The sequence below is a fragment of the Penicillium expansum genome (assembly GCF_000769745.1).
Source record: "Penicillium expansum strain MD-8 chromosome Unknown contig192, whole genome shotgun sequence".
Classification (NCBI taxonomy): domain Eukaryota; kingdom Fungi; phylum Ascomycota; class Eurotiomycetes; order Eurotiales; family Aspergillaceae; genus Penicillium; species Penicillium expansum.
Window position 1 is genome coordinate 133,605 of NW_015971404.1, and position 24,064 is coordinate 157,668.

At 49.4% G+C, this 24,064-nt stretch overlaps 11 protein-coding genes across 11 annotated transcripts; 7 read left to right on the forward strand and 4 right to left on the reverse strand.

Moving 5' to 3' along the window:
* Window positions 1–594: 594 nt before the first annotated feature.
* PEX2_060350 (Major facilitator superfamily domain, general substrate transporter) lies at window positions 595–2,527 on the forward strand (the record flags this gene model as incomplete). Its single annotated transcript, XM_016743308.1, has 6 exons — window positions 595–677; window positions 743–1,212; window positions 1,277–1,638; window positions 1,696–1,845; window positions 1,908–2,212; window positions 2,263–2,527. 6 exons carry the CDS (start codon window positions 595–597, stop codon window positions 2,525–2,527), a joined length of 1,635 nt encoding a protein of 544 aa, XP_016596030.1.
* An 880-nt stretch (window positions 2,528–3,407) lies between these two features.
* Window positions 3,408–5,831, reverse strand: PEX2_060360 (SH3 domain protein; the record flags this gene model as incomplete). Its single annotated transcript, XM_016743309.1, has 1 exon — window positions 3,408–5,831. One exon carries the CDS (start codon window positions 5,829–5,831, stop codon window positions 3,408–3,410), a length of 2,424 nt encoding a protein of 807 aa, XP_016596031.1.
* A 1,247-nt stretch (window positions 5,832–7,078) lies between these two features.
* On the reverse strand, window positions 7,079–8,483 carry PEX2_060370 (putative cell division protein kinase (Ctk1); the record flags this gene model as incomplete). Its single annotated transcript, XM_016743310.1, has 5 exons — window positions 7,079–7,111; window positions 7,162–7,317; window positions 7,370–8,200; window positions 8,266–8,374; window positions 8,428–8,483. 5 exons carry the CDS (start codon window positions 8,481–8,483, stop codon window positions 7,079–7,081), a joined length of 1,185 nt encoding a protein of 394 aa, XP_016596032.1.
* Window positions 8,484–8,992: 509 nt separating this feature from the next.
* PEX2_060380 (uncharacterized protein) lies at window positions 8,993–12,137 on the forward strand (the record flags this gene model as incomplete). The annotated part of the gene is made up of 8 exons (XM_016743311.1): window positions 8,993–9,028; window positions 9,110–9,202; window positions 9,285–9,370; window positions 9,440–10,167; window positions 10,235–10,605; window positions 10,671–10,750; window positions 10,805–10,910; window positions 10,971–12,137. The coding sequence occupies 8 exons, from the start codon at window positions 8,993–8,995 to the stop codon at window positions 12,135–12,137; spliced, it is 2,667 nt and encodes an 888-aa protein (XP_016596033.1).
* Window positions 12,138–13,178: 1,041 nt separating this feature from the next.
* Window positions 13,179–13,349, forward strand: PEX2_060390 (uncharacterized protein; the record flags this gene model as incomplete). Its single annotated transcript, XM_016743312.1, has 1 exon — window positions 13,179–13,349. The coding sequence occupies one exon, from the start codon at window positions 13,179–13,181 to the stop codon at window positions 13,347–13,349; it is 171 nt and encodes a 56-aa protein (XP_016596034.1).
* Window positions 13,350–13,352: 3 nt separating this feature from the next.
* Window positions 13,353–13,622, forward strand: PEX2_060400 (uncharacterized protein; the record flags this gene model as incomplete). Its single annotated transcript, XM_016743313.1, has 1 exon — window positions 13,353–13,622. The coding sequence occupies one exon, from the start codon at window positions 13,353–13,355 to the stop codon at window positions 13,620–13,622; it is 270 nt and encodes an 89-aa protein (XP_016596035.1).
* A 50-nt stretch (window positions 13,623–13,672) lies between these two features.
* On the forward strand, window positions 13,673–13,831 carry PEX2_060410 (uncharacterized protein; the record flags this gene model as incomplete). The annotated part of the gene is made up of 1 exon (XM_016743314.1): window positions 13,673–13,831. One exon carries the CDS (start codon window positions 13,673–13,675, stop codon window positions 13,829–13,831), a length of 159 nt encoding a protein of 52 aa, XP_016596036.1.
* An 855-nt stretch (window positions 13,832–14,686) lies between these two features.
* On the forward strand, window positions 14,687–15,505 carry PEX2_060420 (ankyrin repeat domain-containing protein; the record flags this gene model as incomplete). Its single annotated transcript, XM_016743315.1, has 1 exon — window positions 14,687–15,505. The coding sequence occupies one exon, from the start codon at window positions 14,687–14,689 to the stop codon at window positions 15,503–15,505; it is 819 nt and encodes a 272-aa protein (XP_016596037.1).
* A 314-nt stretch (window positions 15,506–15,819) lies between these two features.
* On the reverse strand, window positions 15,820–16,886 carry PEX2_060430 (uncharacterized protein; the record flags this gene model as incomplete). The annotated part of the gene is made up of 2 exons (XM_016743316.1): window positions 15,820–16,367; window positions 16,418–16,886. The coding sequence occupies 2 exons, from the start codon at window positions 16,884–16,886 to the stop codon at window positions 15,820–15,822; spliced, it is 1,017 nt and encodes a 338-aa protein (XP_016596038.1).
* A 180-nt stretch (window positions 16,887–17,066) lies between these two features.
* On the forward strand, window positions 17,067–18,972 carry PEX2_060440 (retropepsin-like aspartic protease; the record flags this gene model as incomplete). The annotated part of the gene is made up of 3 exons (XM_016743317.1): window positions 17,067–17,095; window positions 17,151–18,565; window positions 18,623–18,972. 3 exons carry the CDS (start codon window positions 17,067–17,069, stop codon window positions 18,970–18,972), a joined length of 1,794 nt encoding a protein of 597 aa, XP_016596039.1.
* A 1,386-nt stretch (window positions 18,973–20,358) lies between these two features.
* On the reverse strand, window positions 20,359–23,228 carry PEX2_060450 (Interphotoreceptor retinol-binding; the record flags this gene model as incomplete). Its single annotated transcript, XM_016743318.1, has 6 exons — window positions 20,359–21,228; window positions 21,290–21,397; window positions 21,470–21,718; window positions 21,782–22,572; window positions 22,636–22,912; window positions 23,124–23,228. The coding sequence occupies 6 exons, from the start codon at window positions 23,226–23,228 to the stop codon at window positions 20,359–20,361; spliced, it is 2,400 nt and encodes a 799-aa protein (XP_016596040.1).
* Between the last annotated feature and the right edge of the window lie 836 nt (window positions 23,229–24,064).

A 24,064-nucleotide genomic window follows, 5' to 3' on the forward strand; every position in this document is an offset into this window, starting at 1 on the left:
TTGAGAATATCCCGTCTCATTTGCTGACGGGTGGTTGCATCGGTCTTGGCTGGCTTGGCCATGTCTTTCGCCATCCAACCGAATGCGTTTTCTACACTCCATAATATATCGGCAGTGGCAATGCCGATGGTTGCAATCTGTAGGTCGGATAAAAACGGAATGAAAAAGGGACCACCTAGGCAAATATACCAGATATGGCATGTCAGCACGTTCCTTTCGAGGCTTACGCTATGTCAAGCCATGATGCAAGCGATGACTCCCTATGCCACCGAGGTATTTATTTTCTTAAAACAAATCTAAACAAAGCGGTAAAATCCATCGAACTACTCCATGAATTTTAGTTAGCGTTGACTATTCTGACCAGTCACAATCCCTAAAAACCGCCCCCAAAACCTACCCCCATGTAACTTCCCATATCCCCGCGTCGCCCGACGCCTTCCCCGTATCTTGGCCAGCCCCAGACATTGGAGAAGACCCCAGTCTTCTCGGATTACCGCTTTTGTCAATCCGGGGGAATTGAAACTGGGCTATATAATCCGATCGGCATCTTCATCATGTCCCCCGTATTTTGTGATCCTTTCATGTTTAGACATCATGTTCGGCATTCCGAAGTTCTTTGGCTGGAGAGGCCGGTCTCTCAATCTGGCTATCAGTTCCCTTGGTAGTCTTGATTTCTTGTATGATAATATTCACTATTCACTGTTTTTTTTTCTTTTTGAAACTTACAACTAACTGCTATAAGACTTTTTGGTTATGATCAAGGTGTCACGGGTGGCCTGCTAGACCTGCCCTCCTTCATCAAATACTTCCCCGATATCAATCCCCTAGCACCAGAGATCGCCGGCGACGAGTTCAAGTCCATTCGATCGCAGCGCAGTTTGAACCAAGGCATTGCAGTCGCATCATATAATCTAGGATGTTTCTTCGGCGCCGTCCTGACTATCTTCATCGGTAATCCGCTTGGTCGACGAAGGACCATCTTCTGTGGCTGTATGATTATGGCTACTGGCGCCCTATTGCAATGCACCGCGTATTCCCTACCCCATTTTATTGTCGGCCGAATTGTCACCGGTGTAGGCAATGGCATGAACACAAGTACCGTACCGACATGGCAGTCCGAATCAGCAAAGGCACACGATCGTGGTAAGATGGTCATGATCGAGGGTATGCTCATCACCGGAGGTATTACTCTTAGCTATTGGATTAACTACGGTGAGTTTGAATCCAATTTTTGCGCTACGCTCAAGTTTCAATTACTGATATGATCCCGAATTAGGCATGTCATTTATCGGAGAAAAAGAGGTCGCCTGGCGATTCCCTCTAGCTTTCCAGATTATCTTCGCCATCATTATCTTCTGCTCTATTCTCAACCTACCCGAATCCCCAAGATGGCTTGTCATGCAAGGCCGCTCCGATGAGGCTTTGGAAATTCTCGAATGTCTAAATGAGAAATCTCGCGATGACCCCTACATCAAGAATGAGCTGATTGCCATCGAAGAAACCGTCAAGGAAATGAACAAGGGCACTTATAAAAGCCTGTTCAAGATGAGCGAGTATCGAGAATTCCATCGCGTGGCACTTGCCTACGTCAACCAGATGTTCCAGCAGATTTCAGGAATTAATCTTATCACCTACTATGTGAGATCTGTTTCCCACGCACTGACACGCTAGCCCTATACTAACCCATTCTACTAGGCTCCTTCACTATATGCCGAGATTGGTCTTGGAAATGGCAACCTACCAAAGTTGCTAGCTGCCTGCAACGGCACGGAGTATCTGATGGCTGCATTTATCCCAATTTTCATTATTGAGAAAGTTGGACGTCGTCCACTGATGTTGATAGGCGTATGTTCTCACTTCACATCCTGCATTGATACCTCATCAACTAACCAAGACTTATAAACTAGGCCGCCGGCATGTCAATTTCAATGGCCGTCCTAGCCGGTACCAACTACCGCTTAACTGTACTAAAAGATAGCCGCGCCGGTATTGGACAGGCCGTATTCCTTTTCGTATTCAACACTTTCTTCGCCATCGGCTGGCTCGGAATGACCTGGTTGTACCCAGCCGAAATCGTGCCCCTACGAATCCGTGCTCCAACCAACGCTCTCGCCACCAGCGCTAACTGGATCTTCAACTTTATGGTCGTCATGATCACACCTGTTGCATTCGAGAACATCGGATACAAGACCTATGTCATCTTCGCTGTTATGTAAGATCTCTAGCCCGCACTAACCCATAAATTGAACTGACAACGCATAGAAACGCATTCATGTTCCCATGTGTATACTTCTTCTTCCCTGAGACCCGCTACCGTTCTCTGGAAGAAATGGACGCAATTTTCAAGAAATCTACCAACGTCTTCGATGTCGTTACTATCTCTGTCAAAGAACCTTACCGCTACGATAAGCACGGCGAGCTCAAACCTGAGTATCTTGAGGAGGCTATGCGCCATGCTAGTGCTGATGTACACATCGCCGGCGCGAAGTTTGATAGCGATGAGAGTGGTATTGAGGTTAAGGCTTGAGTGGTTGGAAGATGAGGTTGGTTGTGTGATGGATTTTTTATACCCGAGGTGCTAGTGTGATTTGATTCTAGTATCTTTTTCACTGAGACTTCTTTTTATATGTATGGCTTTTAGATGTAAAGGGAGGTTAATGACATGCTTTCTGCGTCGAATGTTAATTTAATAGTCACATGTGCTGAGATATATTTAAGTCGTTGTAGATGAATGTTCCTTTTCATGATCTGTTTTCGGTCCTCACTCCTATTGAGGATAGTGTGCGCTAGCAATATATTGATACAAGGACCTTCATAAATGGAATGGTTAAATTCATGAGTAAATTGGAGATTCTACATAGCTATGAATGTAAACTATCTGTGTTTGAACAAGTTGAAGGATCCGGGTATTCCAGCTCATCTCAGCGTGACAGGCATATTTGTTCGAGATCGATGTGAATCGAAGAACTCGAGGAAGATGCTCGCAACTTCGAATTGAAGAGAAAAAAGAAGAAAAAAAAATGTTGTTTCACAACCCAAATAAGAATGAGGCAAAAGAAAAAGAATGGTAGGTATAAAGACAGCCAGCCTTTTGTTAACATTACAAGGATGGCAGTGGAAATACAATCAAGACGGCATCCAAGACACTGGCGGAAGATTCAGAAGAAGAAAACGAAAAGACGGATAAAATGATTCAGATGCGGAATATGCATCCAGCACAAAGCATAGATTCAAGGGGAGTTCGTTCGTCACGGACGCGGGCTGTGGGTGGATATCAAGATCGAGGCGAACAATGTGGTCATATTAGGCAAGCTCATTTCCGTCCAGCGGGGGCACTGAGACATCAGTGGAAATGCCTAGGTTCTGCATAAGACGGCGGCTCTGTGTAGAGGCGAGGGTCATTCAGATTAAGCGTTCTGGGTAGGGACGGGCTTTCGCGAGATCGAGCCGGACGGAGAAGTCATCGGGGAAGTCGGAAGGGCTGGAAGGTCGCTGGTGGGAGCAGGAGTAGGAGCAGCTAAGGGACTTGGCATTGGCAGTGTGGCGGGAGCAGGCACATCAGCAGCTGGGGGGCTTGAAACCTGCGGCGGAGCGGGGGCAGGAGCAGGGATAGGGGCGGCGGCAGGCGCGGCGGCAGGAGCGGCTAGTGGACTCGAAACTTGTGGCGCAGCGGGAGCGGGAGCAAGAGCGGCCAATGGACTTGAAACTACAGGCGCAGCGGGCGCTGCCATGGGCGGGGCGACGTTGCTGGCACTATTGCTGCGTTGACGTTGATTGACAGGCATCACAGGCCGCTGCATTCCGGGAGGTCCGTATGGACCAGGGCTCATCGAGCGTGGGCCGGGCATTCCGCGGGGCCCAGGAGACATTGAGCGTGGGACAGGGCGTCCTCCTGGCCCGGGGGACATAGAGCGAGGACCGGGCATTCCGCGGGGCCCAGGAGACATCGAGCGAGGCCCTGGCATACCTGCGGGTCCGGGGGACATCGAACGAGGGCCAGACATTCCCCCAGGACCGGGCGACATAGAGCGGGGAACTGGCGGGAATTGGACAGCAGATCCGGGGCCAGGGTAAGGGCGAGAAGGCGGTGGTCCAGACACGCCAGAACTACCGGGGGATCTCGGGCGGGCATCTTGCGGGTAGAATCTTGGACCAGGCGGGCCGCCCATCATTGGGCGACCGTCAGGGCCCATGATGGGTGGGCCGCGAGAGCCGGGAGCGCCGGGGGGTGGGCGGGCGCGAGGCATCACAGGGCGAGCCGAGAGGCAAGAGCGTGGGGCAACTCCTTGCTGGGGGTTGTTAAGGCGCATACAGAGAGCCCATCCATCGTCGTACTCATGAACCAAGCGCACAAGCGCTCCTGCGCGAAGGCCAAGCTCATCTTCCATAGAGGGGTTGAAATCCAGTTGCACACGGTAAACATTGTTAGGGGGTGCCGGGCCGGCAGCCATGGCGCCTGCTGCGCCAGCGGCACCGGCGCCGACAGCAACAGCTGTGGCAGCGGTAGCATCAGCAGGGACTGTCGCGGATTGGGTTGAGCCGCTTGGGGAATGGCCGCGTGATTCGGCGGAATGGTATCTCTCGGAATCATTGGACGCTCGAGATGAAGGAGCAGCACCTGCTGCAACACCGACGGCTGCGGCACCGACCGCGGCAGCTGCGACGGTTGATCCAGATGGCGCAGTGGTCGATCCAAACGGTTCAGTGGCTGATCCGGCAACCGAAGGCGCGGTCTGGGTAACAGGGGTGGTGGGTGATGCAACAACCGAAGGCGCAGTCTGGGTGACAGGGCTGGTGGTTGGGTTGAAGGGGTTGACGGGGTCCTTGAACGGGTTAGAGTCACTCCCAGCAGACTTTGGCGGAGTGGGAGGCGGGGATTCGCCAGTGAGATTACGAGAGGCGACGGCGGCCGATCCAGCTGCAGCACCTGCAACAGCAACAGTGGCTGGGCTCAAACCTCCGGAGGCACCAGCATTGGCCGGGTTCAAGGCACCACTGCCGCTGAGATCAGGCGCGAATTGAGTGACGGGGCGAACATTAAGCTGCGGGGGTGTCGAAGGTGTCTGCGGCTTGGAAGGAGGTGGAGGTGGGAATGAAGCAGCGATACCCTCTGGCAGGCCTTCGCCACCATAGGTCTTCTCATTCTCCTGCTGATATCCATCCTGGCTTCTCTTCTTCTTGCGCATGAAGAAGAAAATTAGGCCAGCAATCACACCAACACCGAAGATGACACCAATGGCCACACCAGCCTTCGCGCCACCAGTCATACCCTCAGAAGTAGTAGTTCCAAGCACAGTAGACGAGGCCGATGCGGCAGAGTTACTGGCCGATCCGGTGGAGGTTGCCGCGAGGAGATCGTTGACACTCTGGGAAGATTCCGAGGTAGATGATGCCGAAGTCACAAAGGAAGTTGCCGTGATCGGAGCCTCCGACTCGCTGGTAGTGGTTGTTTTCTTGTCTGTCGTTTCAGCCTTGGTAGTCTCGGTAGTCTCGGTAGTCTCCGCTTTAGTTTCATGAGTCGTGTGGGCTACAGTCTCTTTGGTAGTGGTCGATTCCTCCTTAGCCTTAGTTGTGGTCGCCTCATCTGTGGCTTTGGTCTCGGTTGTTTGTTCTTTGGTCCTTGTGGACGCGCTGACAGGAGCACCAACACCGGCGTGCGCTGCCGTGGTAGTGGTTTGTTGGACGCCGGTTACATATCCTCCCACTTCCCCTTCAAAGTCCGGAGCTATGGTCTTGTACACAATCACAACATCGCCTCGCTCCTCGATATTTCCTCGCTCCTCTAGTTCCTCTGCATTTCGCGCATGGTTGTGGTGCGCATGCCCGTGCATGTTGTTGACTCCAGTATCCTAGGATATCGTGAAGTAATGAAGGTTAGGGATGGAGATTCAGAGCGGGTAGGGTTCCTAAAGAGAGGGATAAGTCCAGATTCCAACGCGAGTGATTTCCGAGAATCCGCGTCTCTGGGTCGATTCCAGCTGCGTGGAATGTGGATAGAAAGAATGGATGACTGAGATCGAGCACCGCCGATCGTCAAGTCGAGAATAAAAGAAAGGACGTCGACTTCCAGGTCGTACAAATTGAAAGAAAGGATGAAAAAAGGATAAAAGAAGCAAACAGCAAAGTAAAGAGAAAAGCCTCAATACGAAGGGAGCGAGTACCACGAGGAGCCGAAATGAGATCTTGGGACCCTGTGTGTATACAATAACATGCTAACCCAAATAGGGAGCGATGATCTCTCTTTTACTCGATCTGATTGGCTATCACATGGTACCTGGCCCGAAGGAGTTACCAGACCCATGGCCGAGAACCCTTGCAGACCCACTTTCCTTTAACTGGTCCCGGGGTTTGGATGGACTTTCTAAGGTTTATGGTCTTTGATGGTCTTGGTGAACTGCAGATGTACTTTTCCTACTCTACTCCGTAAGTATGTACATATGTATGGAGTACTATTACATATAAGTATGTATGTATAGTGTACCTAGGTATGACCGGCTTAAATTATCCTTGAGAGATAACCTAATTTTACGAACGCTTGGCAAAATACACGGGAAGTCAACAAATTTCATCACTCGGCACATTCGCTAAAGTGTCGCCCTGCACGCGGACCCCGGGGGCACAGACTTACTCCATGGTTGTTTCACCCTAGCACAACAGCCACATTTAATTGATCGCTCACTGAACTCGTAATTTCCGGTGGTGCCGGAAATTCAATTTTAATCAAATTCATTTTAATGGATAATCATGCACCCTTGGACGCGAGTGGTGCTTCTCATGCAGGTCCCTCAGGGGCTACGCTGCACCTCGGAAACACATTCGTATTAATATTTTATTACCTGTACGATTATTAAAATGTTGTAGGCTGTACGGAGTACGGAGTAGATCACTATCTATATTCGGTACTCCATATGGAGCATAAATTTAAATTACTCAAGTATGCATCTGTATCCGTTGCTATTAATAATTCAGTCGCAGGTTCCACGCTTGTGATTCACCGATCCACTCGTGCGGTATAACCCGAGGGGGCGCAAGGAAGTGTGGCGTAACTCCATCCATGCACACATGTCATACCATTGCTTCAAGTCCGAGCAAAATATGGATGGGCAAGGGCCTAAGGCTATCGTCAGAGGTTATTGTAAGACATCAGATCAGGTCACATACCTCTGTTACCGATAGTCTTTCGCTGCTCTCGTAGCACAATAGGTGGCTGACTAAATCACGGCCATTCGAGGATGCACCCGGGAGGATGTCCTCCCAGCTCTGTGTGGGGAACGAGTGGAATTCAACTTTCCCCCAATCTGGCAAGACCTTGACTTGCTGTTCAATGGTTATTAATGAAGTTTCCAGTTGTCACAGGTGTGGTGCTTACCGGCCAGCGCTGTTCATCCGGAGTGCCCAGTAGTTTAAAGATGGAGAAAATCAGTGACAGATCGCTGCCCACGGGCCCGGAATCGAAGAGCTGTTGGTGGCCGACAGCAATGGCTTCTGCCATTACACAGCCGGCAGCCCACATGTCGAGGGATGTTCCATACTCTTTGAACCCAAAGAGAATCTCTGGGGGTCGATAGCAGGTTGTGCCCACATCCGTGATCTTCTGCGTGGGTGGCTCAGATCCCGCATCGCCTTCTTTCCATGAAACGCCAAAGTCTGCCAAGTAGGCTGGTCCGTTAGGGGAATCCATTAAAATATTAGAAGGTTTAATGTCCCGATGAATTATACCCATGCTGTGAAGATGGGCAAGGGCACTGAAAAGGTCTCGCAGAATCGATCGTGTTTGAGCAGCAGTTACCATGTCTCGCCGGAGTAACTGCTCAAAGTCATATCGCACGAATGGAAAGACCAGGACGAACCTGCCACCATCAAGATTGAACGTCTCAATCAATGGAATTATATGCGGGTGAGAAGCTTCGCGCAACAACCGTGCTTCACGGTGAGCATCATGGGGGGCTGTCATCATATGGGGAATTGTCACTTTCACTGCCCGAACCGTCCCATCTTCCAACTTTGATTTGTGGATAGAAGAGTGGATACCAGCATAGTGATGGAAGCAAGACCGATATTGACCAATCACTTCCCCAGTTGAAGTCTCTGGTTCTTCATACTCATCTTCGACATGCTGTGGGCTGCTAGTGACTAGCTTTTTGGACCCTGCTAATTCAGCTTTATCAATTGCCTTTTGGCAGATGGAATCATAGTCATCCTGGATAGAACAGGTTCAGTCGGATTGGTTTTTTAATATCAATTTTTGGAAGGCGCACAACGCACTTTTGAGGTCGCCTTGTCATATGCCTCGGTTTCAAGCTGCTTCGCTTGGGCCATAGCTTCTGCAAATGCGGAGGCAGGCGATGAAGAAGCTTGTTGGTAAGCCGTTGTGCTACATGCAAATCAATCCAGTGCCCATGTCGACATATACGGAAAGTTGCTTACAGAGACTGTATGGCTCGCAGCCGGTCTGTGAAACCGAAATTGTCCTTCCAAGACATGGTTGACGAGAGGCACTGCTAGCAGAGGTATTATGACTTCGACCTAATACCACCTTGCAGTTACTATACCAAGTTATAGCCAATATTCAAAGTAAAGTAAAACATAGGGGGAGATCTATTCTATCATGGAGAGTTGCTATCAGGTTCCAACCTGAGGCACCAAGGCGCCAACATCAATCGCGTGGATGATGTCATGTGACCAATCAAGGAGTGGTTACAATTACGTGACGTAAATAACAGCATTAAAGCAATATGATTGATTTAATACCGCCAAGTACTGTATTGACATAACACCCTCCGTCATTCCATCCCCATTGCCGTCCTCGGCCAACATCGAATGACACGCTACTAACTGACACTGGCATTCGATCCCGATCCCGCATTCATTTCCCTTACTTGATTGGGCTGTTCTTGCCGCGAGCACCGCAGGAATTTCTTGGTTTTCTTTTTCATGTTATGCGCTTCGTGCGCTACCTTGCTCAATACCTCAATACCCCGGAATCTGAATCATGGATCTCTCACGGCAAGAGTACCCAACCCTGCTGGTAAGATTGAGCAACGCGAGCTCTGTTGTTTGCTAGCAAAGCATCTAGATACTGATCATTGGTGGTATTTCTCTTATTTAGGCCACCCTGCATCCAGGCCAAGCTACGACCGTCCTGAGCGATCGCATTCGAGTCATTAACAAGATCAATGCGGATATCGCGGATTACCTACAGGTATGACAATCTGTGACCCGATCAGATCAGATTGCTGGAAGGAAATCTGCAACGGAGAGCGGTGTTGACAAATTGGCGATAGGAACGACGCCGCGTTGAAGAAGCATATGCCCAAGGGTTACGGAAGCTAGCGCATCGGCCGCAGTTGGACAATGGAGCTGCTCTTGGGTAATTGACCCTTCCCTGGAAGATTGCATTTCTTCTGCGCCCGAAGATGATTCTGACCTGTGAAACTAGCATTTTCCAAATCCCCTGGCAACGCATCATCAGTGCCACCGAAACGCTCGCCGTGTCGCACGAGACCCTTGCGAGCAAAATCGAGGAGGATGTCGAACGACCTCTGAGGGAATTCAGCAACAAAAATCCAGAGATGAAGTCGATGCCCGGTATCCAGACTAGTTTGGCGGGGTTGGCGAAGAATGTGGAGACTGCGCAGAAAAAGGTGGACAAGGCCAGGGCGAAGGGTGTCAAAGGTGCAGACAAACTTGCTAGCGAGATCGCGAATGCCGAGGAAATGCATCAGCAATGGGATTCGCGGGCTCCCTTTGTTTACGAGCAACTCCAGGCCGCCGATGAGACCCGGCTCAACCACCTTCGGGATGTGCTAACACAATTGGAGACCCACGAGCTGGATCAAGTGGAGCGTGGTCGCCAGGCCGCTGAAAGTTGCTTGAACATTCTTCTCAATGTGGAAACCGCAGATGAGATCAAGACCTTTGCTGCTAGATCGGCGGGTCCACGGGTCCCTGTTACGCAGGCAATCGCCAGAAGTCAGACTGAACGGGCAGAGACACCTTCCGCGATTGAACCACTATCTGAGCGGACACAGACTGCGCCAGTTGAACATCATTTCTCCACACCATCGACAGAAGCACCGCTTCCGCCTCCTCCTCGCATCCAGGACGATGCGGCAAGTCAACTGTCAGACACATCCGAGAGACATGCCGTCCCTCAGACACAACCAGGTGAGTTTTGCAATAAGGTTACGATTTCACACCAGATGTGACATTTAAGTTCTCACACTTTCTCTAGTACCGGAAGCACAGCCACGGCATACTCCCTTGGGGGGACTGAGACGTCTAGGCACTGTCATGAATAGGAGAAAGAGCATTGCCATGCCCTCCACTGGAACTTTTGACCGAAAGGCGGAGAAGAAACGTAGCCCCTTTGCTGCATTCAAGCGAGCCGACTCCTCTCGCGATTTGCAAATACCCGAATCTCCCCCCTTGACCGCCACTGACCGTCCGGGGACATCCTTTACCGATCAATCATCCTTACGGAATCCTAGTGTGTCGCAAGATCACACCGGGTTAGATACTGCTGCAACTGAGCCTGAAGTACACCCCGAGAGCCCCAGAAATGGAGCCGCCCCAGAAGGATTCACCAATAACCATGTCAATCAGGTAAATTACCAACCAGGGATAGAAAATTCCGAAATGCAACAACCACTGACTAGTCTATTGTTTAGCCACACGTTGATTCAGAAGGGTTTACCCAGCGCCCTGCAACAATTGACGAGATCACGCGTGCCCAGAATGAAGCAGCGGGGTAGGTAACCTTGAGTCAATTGTGATGAATGAATGCTGACAAGTATCACTACAGGCTAGATGAGTCTGGTTTGAATTTGACGATTCGAGACCAACCCATTTTCGAGGATGAGAGCCAAGCGAAGCGGGCCATGGATGATATGGCAAATACCCTCCGAATGGTTAGTGACAGACCTCACCACTACTGATGCATTGTGTATGATACTTACTTTGTTATACAGCGGGCTCCACAGACAGGAATGAGACGCAATGCAGGTACTATTCGCGGACGCCGTGATGTTCGCAATACAATGTTTATTGCTTCTCCTGGAAATGAGCTTCCGCCATCTTCGGCAGGGTCGGAGTCCCAGCCACCAACCTCGCCAATCAGGAATATGACATCCCCCAGCATTGCCCCCAGCACTGCTACTGATGATCACACTATATCAGATACAACGTCTGTTCGCTCCGGACACGCTATGCATGGTCCAGGAGCTTCAGTCCATCCTGATTTATACGAATCTGGCCTGAATGCTTCAGTTATTGAGACCATCAATGCATGGTTCTCAGAGGGTAATGTCACCAAGTCGTTCGTTGTTGGTGAGCTTGCTCTAGCAAACAACCCTACACCTGGTACTACGGTAGACCATACGCGCATCCAACTCGATAATTTCCAGGTGCTGGAAAAGGTAGCGGCCAATCCCCACTTTGTGCAGGAGGTTTCCAAAGACGCTGGCGATGACAAGAGAGGCGAATACGATATCCAGTTGGGCAGCATCTCTCGTCCCATGCCGACAGTCGCCTTCAAGTATCAACTGCATATCGATCCAGCCAACCCCTCCGCCTACTGCCCCGTCATATTCAAGCCAGTCTGGAACCTAGAGGAATCACAGGGTAGCGCCATCATCTACTATACGCTCAACCCATCCTTCATTGCCCACTCAGCGGAGTCAATTATCCTGAAAAACCTGGTCTTGACTATCAACTTGGACACCGCCACCGAGGACCCAATTACCAAGCAGCCGCGCGAGTCAGTGGCCCACGCCATCAGCGCCGCCATGTACCCTAATACCGGCGCCACCTTCCGTCGCAAAACCTCCACTGTCACATGGAGAATACCGGAGCTGGAAGTCAAGGCCCCCACCACCCCAAGCGCAGACAGCAAGTTCCTTGTCCGCTTCGTGACGTCCACCCCTGGGCCTCGTAGGGGTACAGTCGAAGCAAAGTTTGAGCTCCGCGGCGCCGAATCCGCTTCTCAGCTGGGTATCAGCCGTGCTGCCTCAGCCGCGGAGCAGAAGGAAGCCGACCCCTTCGCCGACGAGGGTCGTGAGTCCCCGCTGTCTGCGACTTCATGGCTGGGCGTTCCGACTACACGCAAGCTGATCGGTGGAAAGTATGTCTCTTCCTAGATATGTCTTGAGCAAGGCAGGATGGAGCTACCCGCACCTGGTCATATATATTCCCCCCTTTTGTGCAATCGTTCTTCTGTTATATGTCCACTGTTTGGATTACGTGTTAGGATAGGCATCCCTACAGATAGGGCCCCAAGCCGGAGCATCACAATCTTAACATGACGCCATTACCTCTTCTTTTTCCCTTTGTTTTCTTTCTGCCTTCCCCCCCCCCGGTCTCTTGTGTTCAGAGTATTCTCTTTTGCAAATAGCGACTTTGTTATTTATGAACTTGGTCTGTTATTTTTTTGTTTGGGATGTTGTTCTGTGTAGTTAGGTATTTGCTTCGCGTACATATTTAGCTATATGTACTTGATCTCCTCTCCCGGGTGAGGCTTTCCTATCTTAGCTGCTGCCGCTTTTATGAGGGCGCTTAGAGTCAAGCTCACTCAGTAGATTTTAGCCCGGGCTCAGACTCACTTAGTCTGCAGGACGGCTAGGTAGGAATTCAAGATCTAACGTATTCCACGAATGACTAGACCACAATTGTGATGAGATTGTGGTATATAGATTTTTGACTGAACATCCTGATTTTCATTACCACGATAATATAGCCGTGAGATTTTTTTAATATGAGCATATAGTTCAAAAGCCTTATCCATCTGTCAAATCAAACAACAACATGGTTAAATATGAGGTTGGAAAATATCACATTTGCAATGTGTTTTGGCTATAAAGGGATGAAAGCCTTACTGCCTAAAGGAGCTTTCCTAAAAGGGAAAGCCGTGCCACTTGGCATGTCGTCTTGGTTCCTTGAATGCTCTGCTCGTAACCAGCCTCTCAAATACTCACCCTTCTCCCAGAGGGTTATAAAACCCAAACACTCATGATCCAGCAGGCTTGTGAAATAGGCTTTGGTGTGTGACATTTCTTGAGAAGCTCAAAGAGTCAAAGAACTCTGTGGTTTTCAAGGTTCTTGTTCGTGAGACAATCTGCACAACCAAGGTGGTAAGTGCAGCTGTGTTTATTAAAATATATTCCCTAACCACTTCTAGTTCTATGATAGAGGTCCCTCTGAAAACGATCTCTCCTACAGAGAAGTTAACCTGTTTGCCTGTGAATCCACCGCATAAGAGTCTAGATGACTTGATTGACGATGTTCAAACAGCAAAAGGTGATTTTGAAGATGTGGACACCGAGATACGAAATGCGGTGGAAAGAGGAATATAGAAGATGAACAAATTTGCAAGGAAGATGGACACCAATGTTCTATACTACGTGGCCTCTGTCCTGAGCCCGCGGATCAAATCGTCTTTGATTGGAACGCAGATGAACGCGCCAGATGTGGGAATGATCATCTCTCAAGTGCGGGAGTTCTTGAAAAAGGAGTATCCGTACGAGCCGTCCATGTGTAGTAGACCGCCCGCTGGGTATTTCCGAGACTATGTGGAGGACTCTTCGAAAAGTATAGCCGTTACAGCGGACGCTTCTTTCAGACATTGATAGATATCTAGATACGCTGCCAGTGAGTTGGTCCCACCATATGATTGACGATGCAGACGAGGAATGGGTTCTCAAGTGTGGCGAATGTATTTAGTTTGCCACTCATGGCAGAGACAGCTCAGGATTACTTGTCAATATTCTCAGCGGTAGGGATTGAACGCGATTCAGCATTGCCAGATGTTTATTGGGGCTCAGGAGACACTGTCTAAATGCAGAGACTATGCGATGACTTTATATCATGACGCGATGGATCAGTGGCGCGTCTTTCGCTGGTTGAGAGCCTCGGCTGATATTTGCCTTCAACTTCACTGATTGCGCCCAGCGATACTTGAAAATATAGCTCCTATCATTAACTGCATATAAAAGGGCATTCCTCGGCTGTAGGAGTATCTCTGTCCCTAGCCAAAAAAGGCGATTTCACTACCCAATTAGGCAAACTATACGAGCCTCTACGTCAGCGGCGCCGGGCGCTGTTGGGCTTTACTCCCTATTCTCATTGATGATTGAGTTCTGTGATATGACATTAACTCGGTCTCTTAAATGCTATTTGACAAGCGAATCAAGATGTAGACCGTCGGGGTTAGCCTACTGGTGATCGACACTAGACTACCCCAGAAGAAGTCGTATTTCACGAATGGCAGCCACCTTTGCAGTTACTTTAGCCTCTATGGGTAGTGGTTTCGTACCTGAGCGAATGGAAACGCAGTATCGAATGGCACTGCCCTAAAAGTGCTTGGGTTCAGGTACCACAGCCCCATTAAGCTTCCTATACCTAGGTACCCGTGGATACAACCCAGAACTATAAAACCCTTATGCAGGACTGAATCCACTGCTTGATGCACCAAATCTATCCAAACAATATAACCGCTAGCATGGGTACAAAGGACAAGACTCCCTCCCTCTCGCTCCTCCAAGCAGCCTCAAGTTCCAATCTCGAGGCTGTCAAAGCCCAACTTGACAGTGGCGCAAGCCTAGAAGTCCTAGATTCAATAGGCGCCTCACCCTTTCACTTAGCAGCCGGAAAAGGCCACTAGTCAATAACCCGCCTACTACTCGAAAAAGGAATGTCACCTCGGACACGCGACGGTGATGAGAACATACCTCTCCACTCAGCGGTAAAAGGCGGCCATATCGAAGTCGCTAAACTACTTCTCGAGTGCGACAGCACCGCATCAAGAGCCTGGAACAAAAGGGGCGAGAAGGCACTGCATCTCTGTTCAGAGAGCGGCAATGAAGCCATGGTTCAGCTTCTCCTGGACTCGAATCCCATGACCACCGCATCGGGATGTGGTGAAACGGCTCTCCACAGAGCAGCCCAAAATAGCCATGCCAAGGTGTGTGAGATTTTGATGAGATATGATGATAGCCATAAGCTAGGCTGGCAACTCTGTATGATTGGAATCAAAGCCCAGATCGCACAAAAGGACCTTTGTCAGCACACTCCGTTTGTATATGCCGTCAAGGGAGGCTATGCCGATATTGTTGGGTTATTTTTACGTGGAAAATGGGTTTCTTCAGAAGCGAAGGATGGGTTTAAAGATATTCTGTTTCATGAGGCTGTTAGGGCGGGGCAATGTGATATTGTGCAGGTGTTTTTGGATTATGGGGCTCCGATCGACCTGAAAGGTCGAGACGGTAAAAGGGCGTTGCATTTGGCTGCTGATAGTAGGAATTTGGAGATGGCGAGACTGTTGCTTGGAAATGGAGCTTCGCCGAAGATCAAAGACTCTATTGGAAATACCCCCAGGCAAAGGAGTTGGGATTCGCAGGTAACGATGCTCATTCGTGAGTATGAAGATCGGGCTGCCAGTGCTGGTGGGAAAATAAAGAAGGTGGCACCTGTGAAGGCTGCCGTGGCTGCTCCTCCTGAATATGTGGCATGATACATAGTAGTTGTGTTTCATTGGGTTCTTGTCTCTGCTGCGTCTGGCATTATTGTTCTTCATTGTGTATAATCCACTATACCCTGTATTCAACATTTCGCACAAACTTGTGTTGAACCTTAACTTGAACACCTATAGATGATCTTCTAATAGGTATCTGAGTTCCCTGTGAAAATATTGAGCAATCTTAGTGCGCCTGCGAGGCTGATATATCGTGCTAGTATTGTATTACCATAAATAAACGTGAAGGCGGTCTACTACTTGGTATCTTTTTATTTTGATGGCTGCCAGGAAGCGGCCAACGCCTGGACGGCTCAGGCTGGTACTGTCCCTATATTTCCCGAAATAAACACAACTAATACTGCAGCATAGGCGGCCGCAGCACCATATATTTCCACTCTCCTAGCATTGGTCAAGAGTGCAATACTGAGAGCAAAGGTGAACGTATACGCGACCACTAAACCCAACTTTGTAGTCTGATCATTGGCAATGTAAAGGCTGATAATGGCAACAATCAACAGGATTGCAGCAACTAGGATACTAATTGCGGCAACTATCTGCGTGACATAATGTCCCTTGTATACTGTCGTGCGATCAAGTGGGTCGGTGGTTTTGCGGCTCTGAAAGGCCCAGTGATCTTGAAGAAGTTTTGAGAGAATATCTTCGTCGGCGGGCCTTCGTAAGGCGACTAGATCGTCTGCTTCTTTCAACATATCCTTAGCTCTTCCGCTTATAATCGGGACTGATTGTAAATAAGGGCCTTTCCAGGCGTTTCCCTCCAAATAGTCGCGATAAGTGGAAAGAACACGAGCGCTAGGTCCGCTTAATTCAGCGATTCGAGATTGTCGCAGCAGTGCCTCTTCTAAGTTGGATTATTAGCTCAAAAGTTATTATCCAGCATGAAATACTCACCGTACTCTTTCATCGTAGCCGATAGCTCAGCCACCTTCTCTAGACGTTTCATCTCTGGCCTTGTCGGATCAGCAGCAAGCTGCGTGAGTGTTTCCCATCGTCGCGATGCCTGACGAGCGTCGAGGTTGGGACTCCTCCGCGCTTCGTCATCAAGTTCATCTATCTCTTGTTCTAGCTGGATAAGCTGACTCTGCAAGTGGAGAAGGTTGCGAGCGCTGAGTTTCCTGAACCTGCGGAAGACCAAGGTTTCGCCATCGGGGTCTCGTCCTATCCAGCCAGCGAGTGCGGGGTAACCATCGCGGACAATTCCAAGCTCTGCGCTGTCCGGATGTAGAGCTTCCGCCATAACATTGCTCAGTCGACGATAATATCCAGTGGATATCCGCAAGGAAAATATCTGCTGTCCGGAGCCCTTGCCAGTGTGGCCGTCAGCCCTGGGAGATGCCCCGCGGGAAGCCAGCGACCACATGTGATTTTCTTCCCTGTCAGCATGCCTAACGTGGCTGTGCTAGGCTGCCTAGTCAGTTACCCAGCCTTCAGTAGGTTCAGCTCACGTATTTTTGACATCTTCTTCATAGCCCTCCTGTTTCAGAGGCTCAAATAGCATATTCAACACTGCGCGTCCAAATCCCAGGGGGACTTGACCAGCATGGAGGCCAACGAGCATAATCCTTTACGGTTTGTTATTCTGATCAGGCAAGTCTGATCTTGTTCATACTCTGATATCCCATAGGAGACCTTTTGTAGAATCGCTTATTGCTGAAACAGAGTCGGAACCATCCACAGTCTATTCAAACGCGCAGTCAGCATATTCAGCACTTTCAGAAAAGACGACCGCTTTGATAAGGGGAAGATGGAAGCAGATTCCCGAATTATCTATACAAATAGGAACGAAGGATGTCATTAAAGAGCGATTGACATATGAAGTTCGACGAATGCATGCCGAGGAAAGGATGAGGCAGAAGAGGCAACTTGCGGCCCTCAGGCAAGAGCTCTACGAGCGACATGGGCAAGATCATCTATACCGCAAGCCCTTATCTGAGCCTGGGTTCTCCTTCGATTTGCCAATTTCGTCAAAATCCCCGAGATCCGAATATCAGAACGAGGAAACGCATTATGAGGAAAGGATGAGGCAGAAGAGGAAACTTGCGGCCCTCAGGCAAGAGCTCTACGAGCGACGGGAGCAATACCGCAAGTCCTTATCTGAGCCTGGGTTCTCCTCCGATTTGCCAATTTCGTCAAAACCCCCGAGATCCGAATATCAGAACAAGGAAACGCATTACGAACAAGAATTGGCATCAAAAAGTGCTCTTTCTAACAATCACGAGGTGCGCATCTTCGAAATACCGTGTCAACTTGCAAACCATTCCACCAACGCGCTTGGGGATTATGGGGCAAGGAAAAACTTCATGAGAGAAGAGTATGCCCTTCGCTTGGGACTGCCGATAAGCCGGAAGTCCGCCCGCAAGGTCACCATCGGTAGTGGGAAAGAGGTGACAACGGTGGGAACTGCAACTGTGCCATTCCGGTTCACCGGCGAAAATGAGGGCCACAAGCTTGAATTCCAGCTTCTTCCCAACTGCATCCACAATGTGATCATTGGGAAAGCATTTCTGAAACTCACGGAGACATTCTCAAATATCGCCAATTTCTGTCGTCGTGTGAAAGAAAGAGTTGCCAAAGGTATCTCGCAGTTCCATCTCCTATATCTTGGGGCGTTTACTCCAATGTTTGAGGGGTCCATCAATGGCCAGGTACAGACTGCTCTCGCTGATTCCGGCTCAAAGGTGTTGCTCATGGATGAGGCTTATGCGCGAAGTATTGGGTTGCACATTCAGACTGGACACGAGCATCAAACGAGACTGAAATTTGCTGATAATTCCGTCACGGACACGGTCGGCATGGTCTATAATGTCAAGTGGCGCTTTGGCCACGATGGTGAATTTACCTCACCTTACCCTCTTAACTTCCATATTCTGGAGAATGCACCTGCGAATGTCGTGTTAAGTGATACCTTCCTCTTTGACACCAGAGCTTTCTCAGAATATCATCGTTACTTAATAGACGATGATGATGACTGTGAAGATGAAGACCCGCTGATTCATTTGCTTGCGATCGATATTGATAAGCGAAAGAAGCGAACTGAAGGTACGATATGTACTACACCGAGATGACAGCTTTTCTCTCTGACTATTTTTTCCTCAGTGAATATAGCCTCCTTCTCTCTGGCCGATTTACGGCACCTCGAACTTGTTCGCCGCGGTGAAGAGGCAGACCATATCTCTACACTCTCAAAAGCCAATGGAACGGCCGCGCAAATTATTGAGAATGAGCGATGTGCCGAATGGGACCGGACATTCACAGCTGTGCATACAAAAGATCGACCGCAGAGCCTACAACTGCTTTCTGTGGCCGCTGTCTCGCAGATCCAATCGACTACGTCTTCACATTCAAGCACATCCGGCCTTAAAGGGTCTAGATCGAATCAAACACATAAGAGGGGATTTCTGAAGTTCTCGACTTGGCTGAAGCGTGGAATATTGAGTACGAGCTAACATGCAAGCGTCCACGTTAAGCAGAAAATAGTTTTGGGCGGGTACCTATTGTATTGGGGGACATAGTCCACCAATCCTTTCTTTTTTTGCAAGTTTTGTTTTGTAAGCATTGATGTACAGAGGTTACAAGTAGCAGCTAGTCACAGATTGAATATATTTACACACTCCTACACCTCTCTGAAATCCCTTCTTGGACGGACGTCCTGATTCCCTTCTGTATGCCGCGGTTGGTATAATGCTGAATTGCGAGTGCTGAGTCGACCCGTATGTCCCCGTTCTTTGTTCTTGTCCATATATGTATTAGTGCACCCCCTAGTCGCGACTGTCTCGACAGGATCGACTTCATAAGCAATAGCAAGTTTTGCTTGTGATGTGTGGAGCTCTATGGCTATTTTCTCTATTCTCTACCGTATATTTCCCCCGTTTCCCACATTCTCGGGGGTAGTGTTGTGAGTGGTATGGTTGAGTGCTTAGGACACTACCTAAGAAGTGGAAAGGTCTTTACACCCACCCCGGTAGACTTGATTCATGGTATGACTAGTCTCAGTATGCTGATCCGGAAAATGACTTTGCTACGAATATTGCATATTTCCGTCCCGATGCTGATCTGATCGAGCGTCAACATGTCTATTTCATCATATCGGAAGTATCCGTCTACCACCTAGAAAAACGACCGACCGCTATGGAAATTTTGCGAGATCTTTCATTCAGGGCTATCATGGATCGGTGCGGTTGTTGAGACTCGAGATCAAGTGACAAACGAGATGAATAGACTATCAATTCCATTCGCAAAACTCAAAGTAAAATCCAATATTAGTCTACGTAGCTGTTGTGTTGTGCCCTCTAGAAGAAAACTCAATGGAACTTCTTCTGAAGCACTTAAAGCTGCGGGAGAACTTGCCTCTCCCAGTCACAGAGTGCAAAGAATGGCCTGTAGAAAACGGTCTACTTAGGGCGTTCTACTAGCGCAAAGTTTGGAGAACCAGCTAGCTGAGTATATCACGGATAGTAAGTCATGCCTAAAACGGACAATCGTTTGGGGAGAGTGGAGTTATTATATAGACAATCCAATTCATAGTAACATGCGCGGTGTGGTATAACTAACGACCCGCGCCTCTATTATTTCATATTCTCATATATTATGGCTTCCCAGTTCCCCCTGTCTTTCCTCTTGTTATTCCCTCTGGAAATCCCCATCAACATCGCCAATTGGCCCATAATGCGCGATCCACAAGGTCTGCACGTATTCTCCCTTGTAACTAAGCGCTACTGCTCCCCTGCTAGCCCCCGTAAGATGATATCACTAGCCATCCGATTGACATAGACTTCAGCGGTATTCCGCAAGCAATTAGTGGAAATGGTGGTACAACGAGTCGATAGTTGCAGTTATGGCCAAGCGTGGTACGACTTAACAGTACAGGCATCAAGGCGCGGTAGACAATAGCCGATATTATACAAACGCTCGTAATCAACTACGTTGCTGTTTTTTCGTTGCACTCGACAATTGCAGTTGCCAGGTCTCATACTAGAAGAACATTCCCGAAGGCATTGCCGGAACCATTGAGGTTTGCCTTGTTTACAACCCTTGGCTTCGCGACAGTAGAAAGTAGCCGCCCCACCCTTGCAATCGATCTCGGATGTGCATGGTATACCCTGAGGACTCCGGATACCTGTCACGGCTCCGAGAATGTCGTTGAACGGGTCGTCGATATCGACCGAGGAGTCGGATGCAGCATGATTACCATCTACCGTCCCGTCGGATGGACTAAGGGCCTGCTTGGATGGTGGTGGGGGAGGAGCGGGACGCGGGAATTTAGAAGTGGAATTCAGAACGCAAAGTGCGGGATTCTGCCATGTGGCCTCCGCGGCGTAGTTCCACAGGTTGGTGAAGTTATACCAGGTTTGTGGCGTGTAGAAAATACGACAGTCGGCTGGCTGGTAGAGGAACTGGAGGGGCGTTCGTTCCGTGTCATCCTGACGCACCTGATCACGGAGATTGACGCTCGCGTAGGAGATGTAGTAATCGAGTGTTCGGTCGGGCAGTCGGCTTCCTAGAGAGGGGTCCTGCTCTTTTGCCAATGCTATGTCGTTGTCCAGTTGATCATTTGAATATCCCGAGGCGCCACGAGTGCCCGCTGGTGATTGCATGGGCCCGTGGCTGGGTCGACCTCCTGCTACTACCGTGCGTACGCCGGCGTCATGGTGCATCATTTCCATGAAGAGGGCACATGCTGATGAGCAGAGACCGTCGCTGAGCTAGGGATTGTGTTAGCCATGGACCATCCCCCCTGGAACCATCCATCGCGTAGCCACTCACGATAATGATGTCTTCGGCCGCGAAGGCTGCCTGCGGCGTTTGCCAGCCGTCTACCACCGTACCGAGTGCCTCCAAGTCGAAGGTATCGCTGGTCAGGTTGAACTGCTCCTATATTTTTCCTCCAACACATCAGTCACGATTCCAGAGTGCGGTGAGAAGAGAAGGAAGGAATAATCTTACGACCTTGGTGAAGTTATCACTATGGTAGGTACTGGCTGGTCCAAAATACTCCTGCCATGAGGTGAAGTTGTCGCCAGATTCAGCGTCGATGCGATCCGTGACAACCCATTCGTCCGTAGATAACCAGGTATAGTTGTCACTGACTAGGTCGAGATTATTCCAGTAGTCTGTGATGGTAGACCCCAGGGCGTCGGCCATGGGATGCGCGCGCCGGCGGCTTCCTGCGAACGGTTCATCGACAGGGAAGAACTTGAGTGTTACAGCACCCGATTAGAATCTATCTTGAACCAAAATTGGACAGGATCATCTCACCAGTTTGAATGTTTCGATCGCTAGGAGGGTTTCCCCGCCAGCATTCTGCTGCACGTCGATGACGACTTTTCTTAGTCCTGCCCTGCGACTGCGCTGTATGAATGCTTTCACTGCATTGCTGAATGACTCAGCGCTCTCTCCATAGTATGTAAAAGAGGGAATAACCAAGACTGCTAAAGAGGATTGATTGAGGAAATATCCGCGCAAGGACATTCCATCAAATTCCGAGCTAGGCTCCATTGCGATATCGACCAGGGGAGGGTAGGGCGCGGTGTCTTCAGGAGACGGCACATCCGAGGGGCCTGGTGTTGAGATAGGCAAAGAAACAATGCTGCTTGATGGGGTTCCAGTTGCCGTCGTGTCGTCTGTGGTGTTGTACGGGTCGTAGGAATCCGGGTACCAGCCTAGCACAAAGAAATTGTAAAAGTCGCCGCCCGTTTCGAGGGGTCCCGTATCGAGTTGGGTGTAATAAAGGGATATCCATGGGAGAGGGGGAGTCACGGTTTGATTTTCAAATGTTATGGCCATCGTATCGCCAGGGTAGACACTGGCCGCGGCGAACACTTCTAGATATCCTTGATTGTCCAATGCAGCACTTCTCATCAGCATATTCCAGTCTGAATGGGGCTCCAGATTGCCAAAGGAGTTGGTAATGGCGAATTCGGTCAGATAGTCAACAACATCTTGGCCATTGATACTGACAATGGGTGATGGTTCCCAGCAACTAGGAGGTTCGTTCTCGTTAGGGCCCGTACAAAGATTCGGATAGCTTTGGTTAAGGAGCAAATCATCTGTAGGAAAGTCAGTGCTTGGTCCTTATTTCCAATAATATTCATCCCTCCCGACGATCATACGTGCGACATAAACCTTTGGTAATTCTAATCCATCCAACGATACCGATACGATATCGACCGGCGCTGCGAATATAAAGTTCTCTAGCACACCGCCATTCAAATTCAGATGGCCGTCGTGTGCTGAAGACACCAGCCCATTGAGAGCGACCTCGAACTCGTATTCGTTTGCAAAGAGGCCTTGGTCAACCCGACGCTGGAGTTCTGTCAAGCCGGCTAATAGGTCGACCGCCGGCTGCTGGTAGGTCGGGGGTGGATGTGCAAGATAAGCGAGGGTACTCTAAAATTGGATGGTATCGTTTATGTACTTGATCAGTCGACTACCAACAGCCGGGTTGAAAGGAACGCTGATCAGGCAGTCATAGACTTTTGTCGCGTTGAATAGCAGGCGGCTTTGATGAAGAGAATCTTCACTGTTGTTAACGCAGGCACCAAGTAAATAATTAAAAGAAAGAGCGCGTACTTCGACCCTGAACAATGTCTCCACACACCGTTGGATTGGGTGTAAACGTGCTGGTGGTAGTACTGGGAGGCACCCCCAACACCCCCGGCACTGTCCACGAAAGCAGAGGGAAAATAGCAGCAACGAACCGCATGGTAAAGACTTGACTAGCTACCTTACTGCTTTGCCCTTGGAAGTTAGCTGGTGAAAGATGGGTACAGCAACTTTCTTCTTATCTTCTTTGTTTTATGTGTTATATTTTGTATTTTATAGTTTATCTTTTATGCGGGGAGCTGCAAGCTAGCGCACTAACGGCAAGATATTCGGGGCTGAATTGTCTCTTGCTAAAATGGCGTGATCTGCATATTGATTATTTTGCCTACGAAAGATATCAATTGGTCAGTATAAACACATATCATCCCTTAATTGCAAGTCGGGGTATGCGGAGTACGTGTGTATGGCCTCGGGTAGGGCTCCAGAGCGGACATGACAGTTGGATTTGACTTGTCGGATAAGTACCCGGGGGCGGGTCAGGACCACCTTCCCTAACACTTTAATACACACTACATACGGATGTATGTATGTATCACACTGTCACATGGCCATCCCGGGGGCCAAAGCACTACTATTGATAGACGACAAACTTAACTTCTGCTACTCCTCCATTTCAAATCAAAATTTCGGGAAGGATCGACGCAAAGCAGCCCATTAATCTTCGCATTTATCATTTAAATCATCAAATTCCCGGCCTCCTACTGGTGGCCGGTCACCATCGAGGCTGAATCCACATTCCGCACTGCGCCCGGGCGACAAGGCTGTGAGGCTGAGTGCCAGTCCCTGCATGGTGCATGGTGGGAGCGAGTCATTAGTGCTGATGTGAGCTGAGCTGCTCCCACATGGCGTATGCAGCGGAACTTCCACGGCCTTGTCGGAAGATAAGGAATGAGGCTCTTCAGGAAAGGGGAGAAGTTCTCATAATTATGCAAGCAG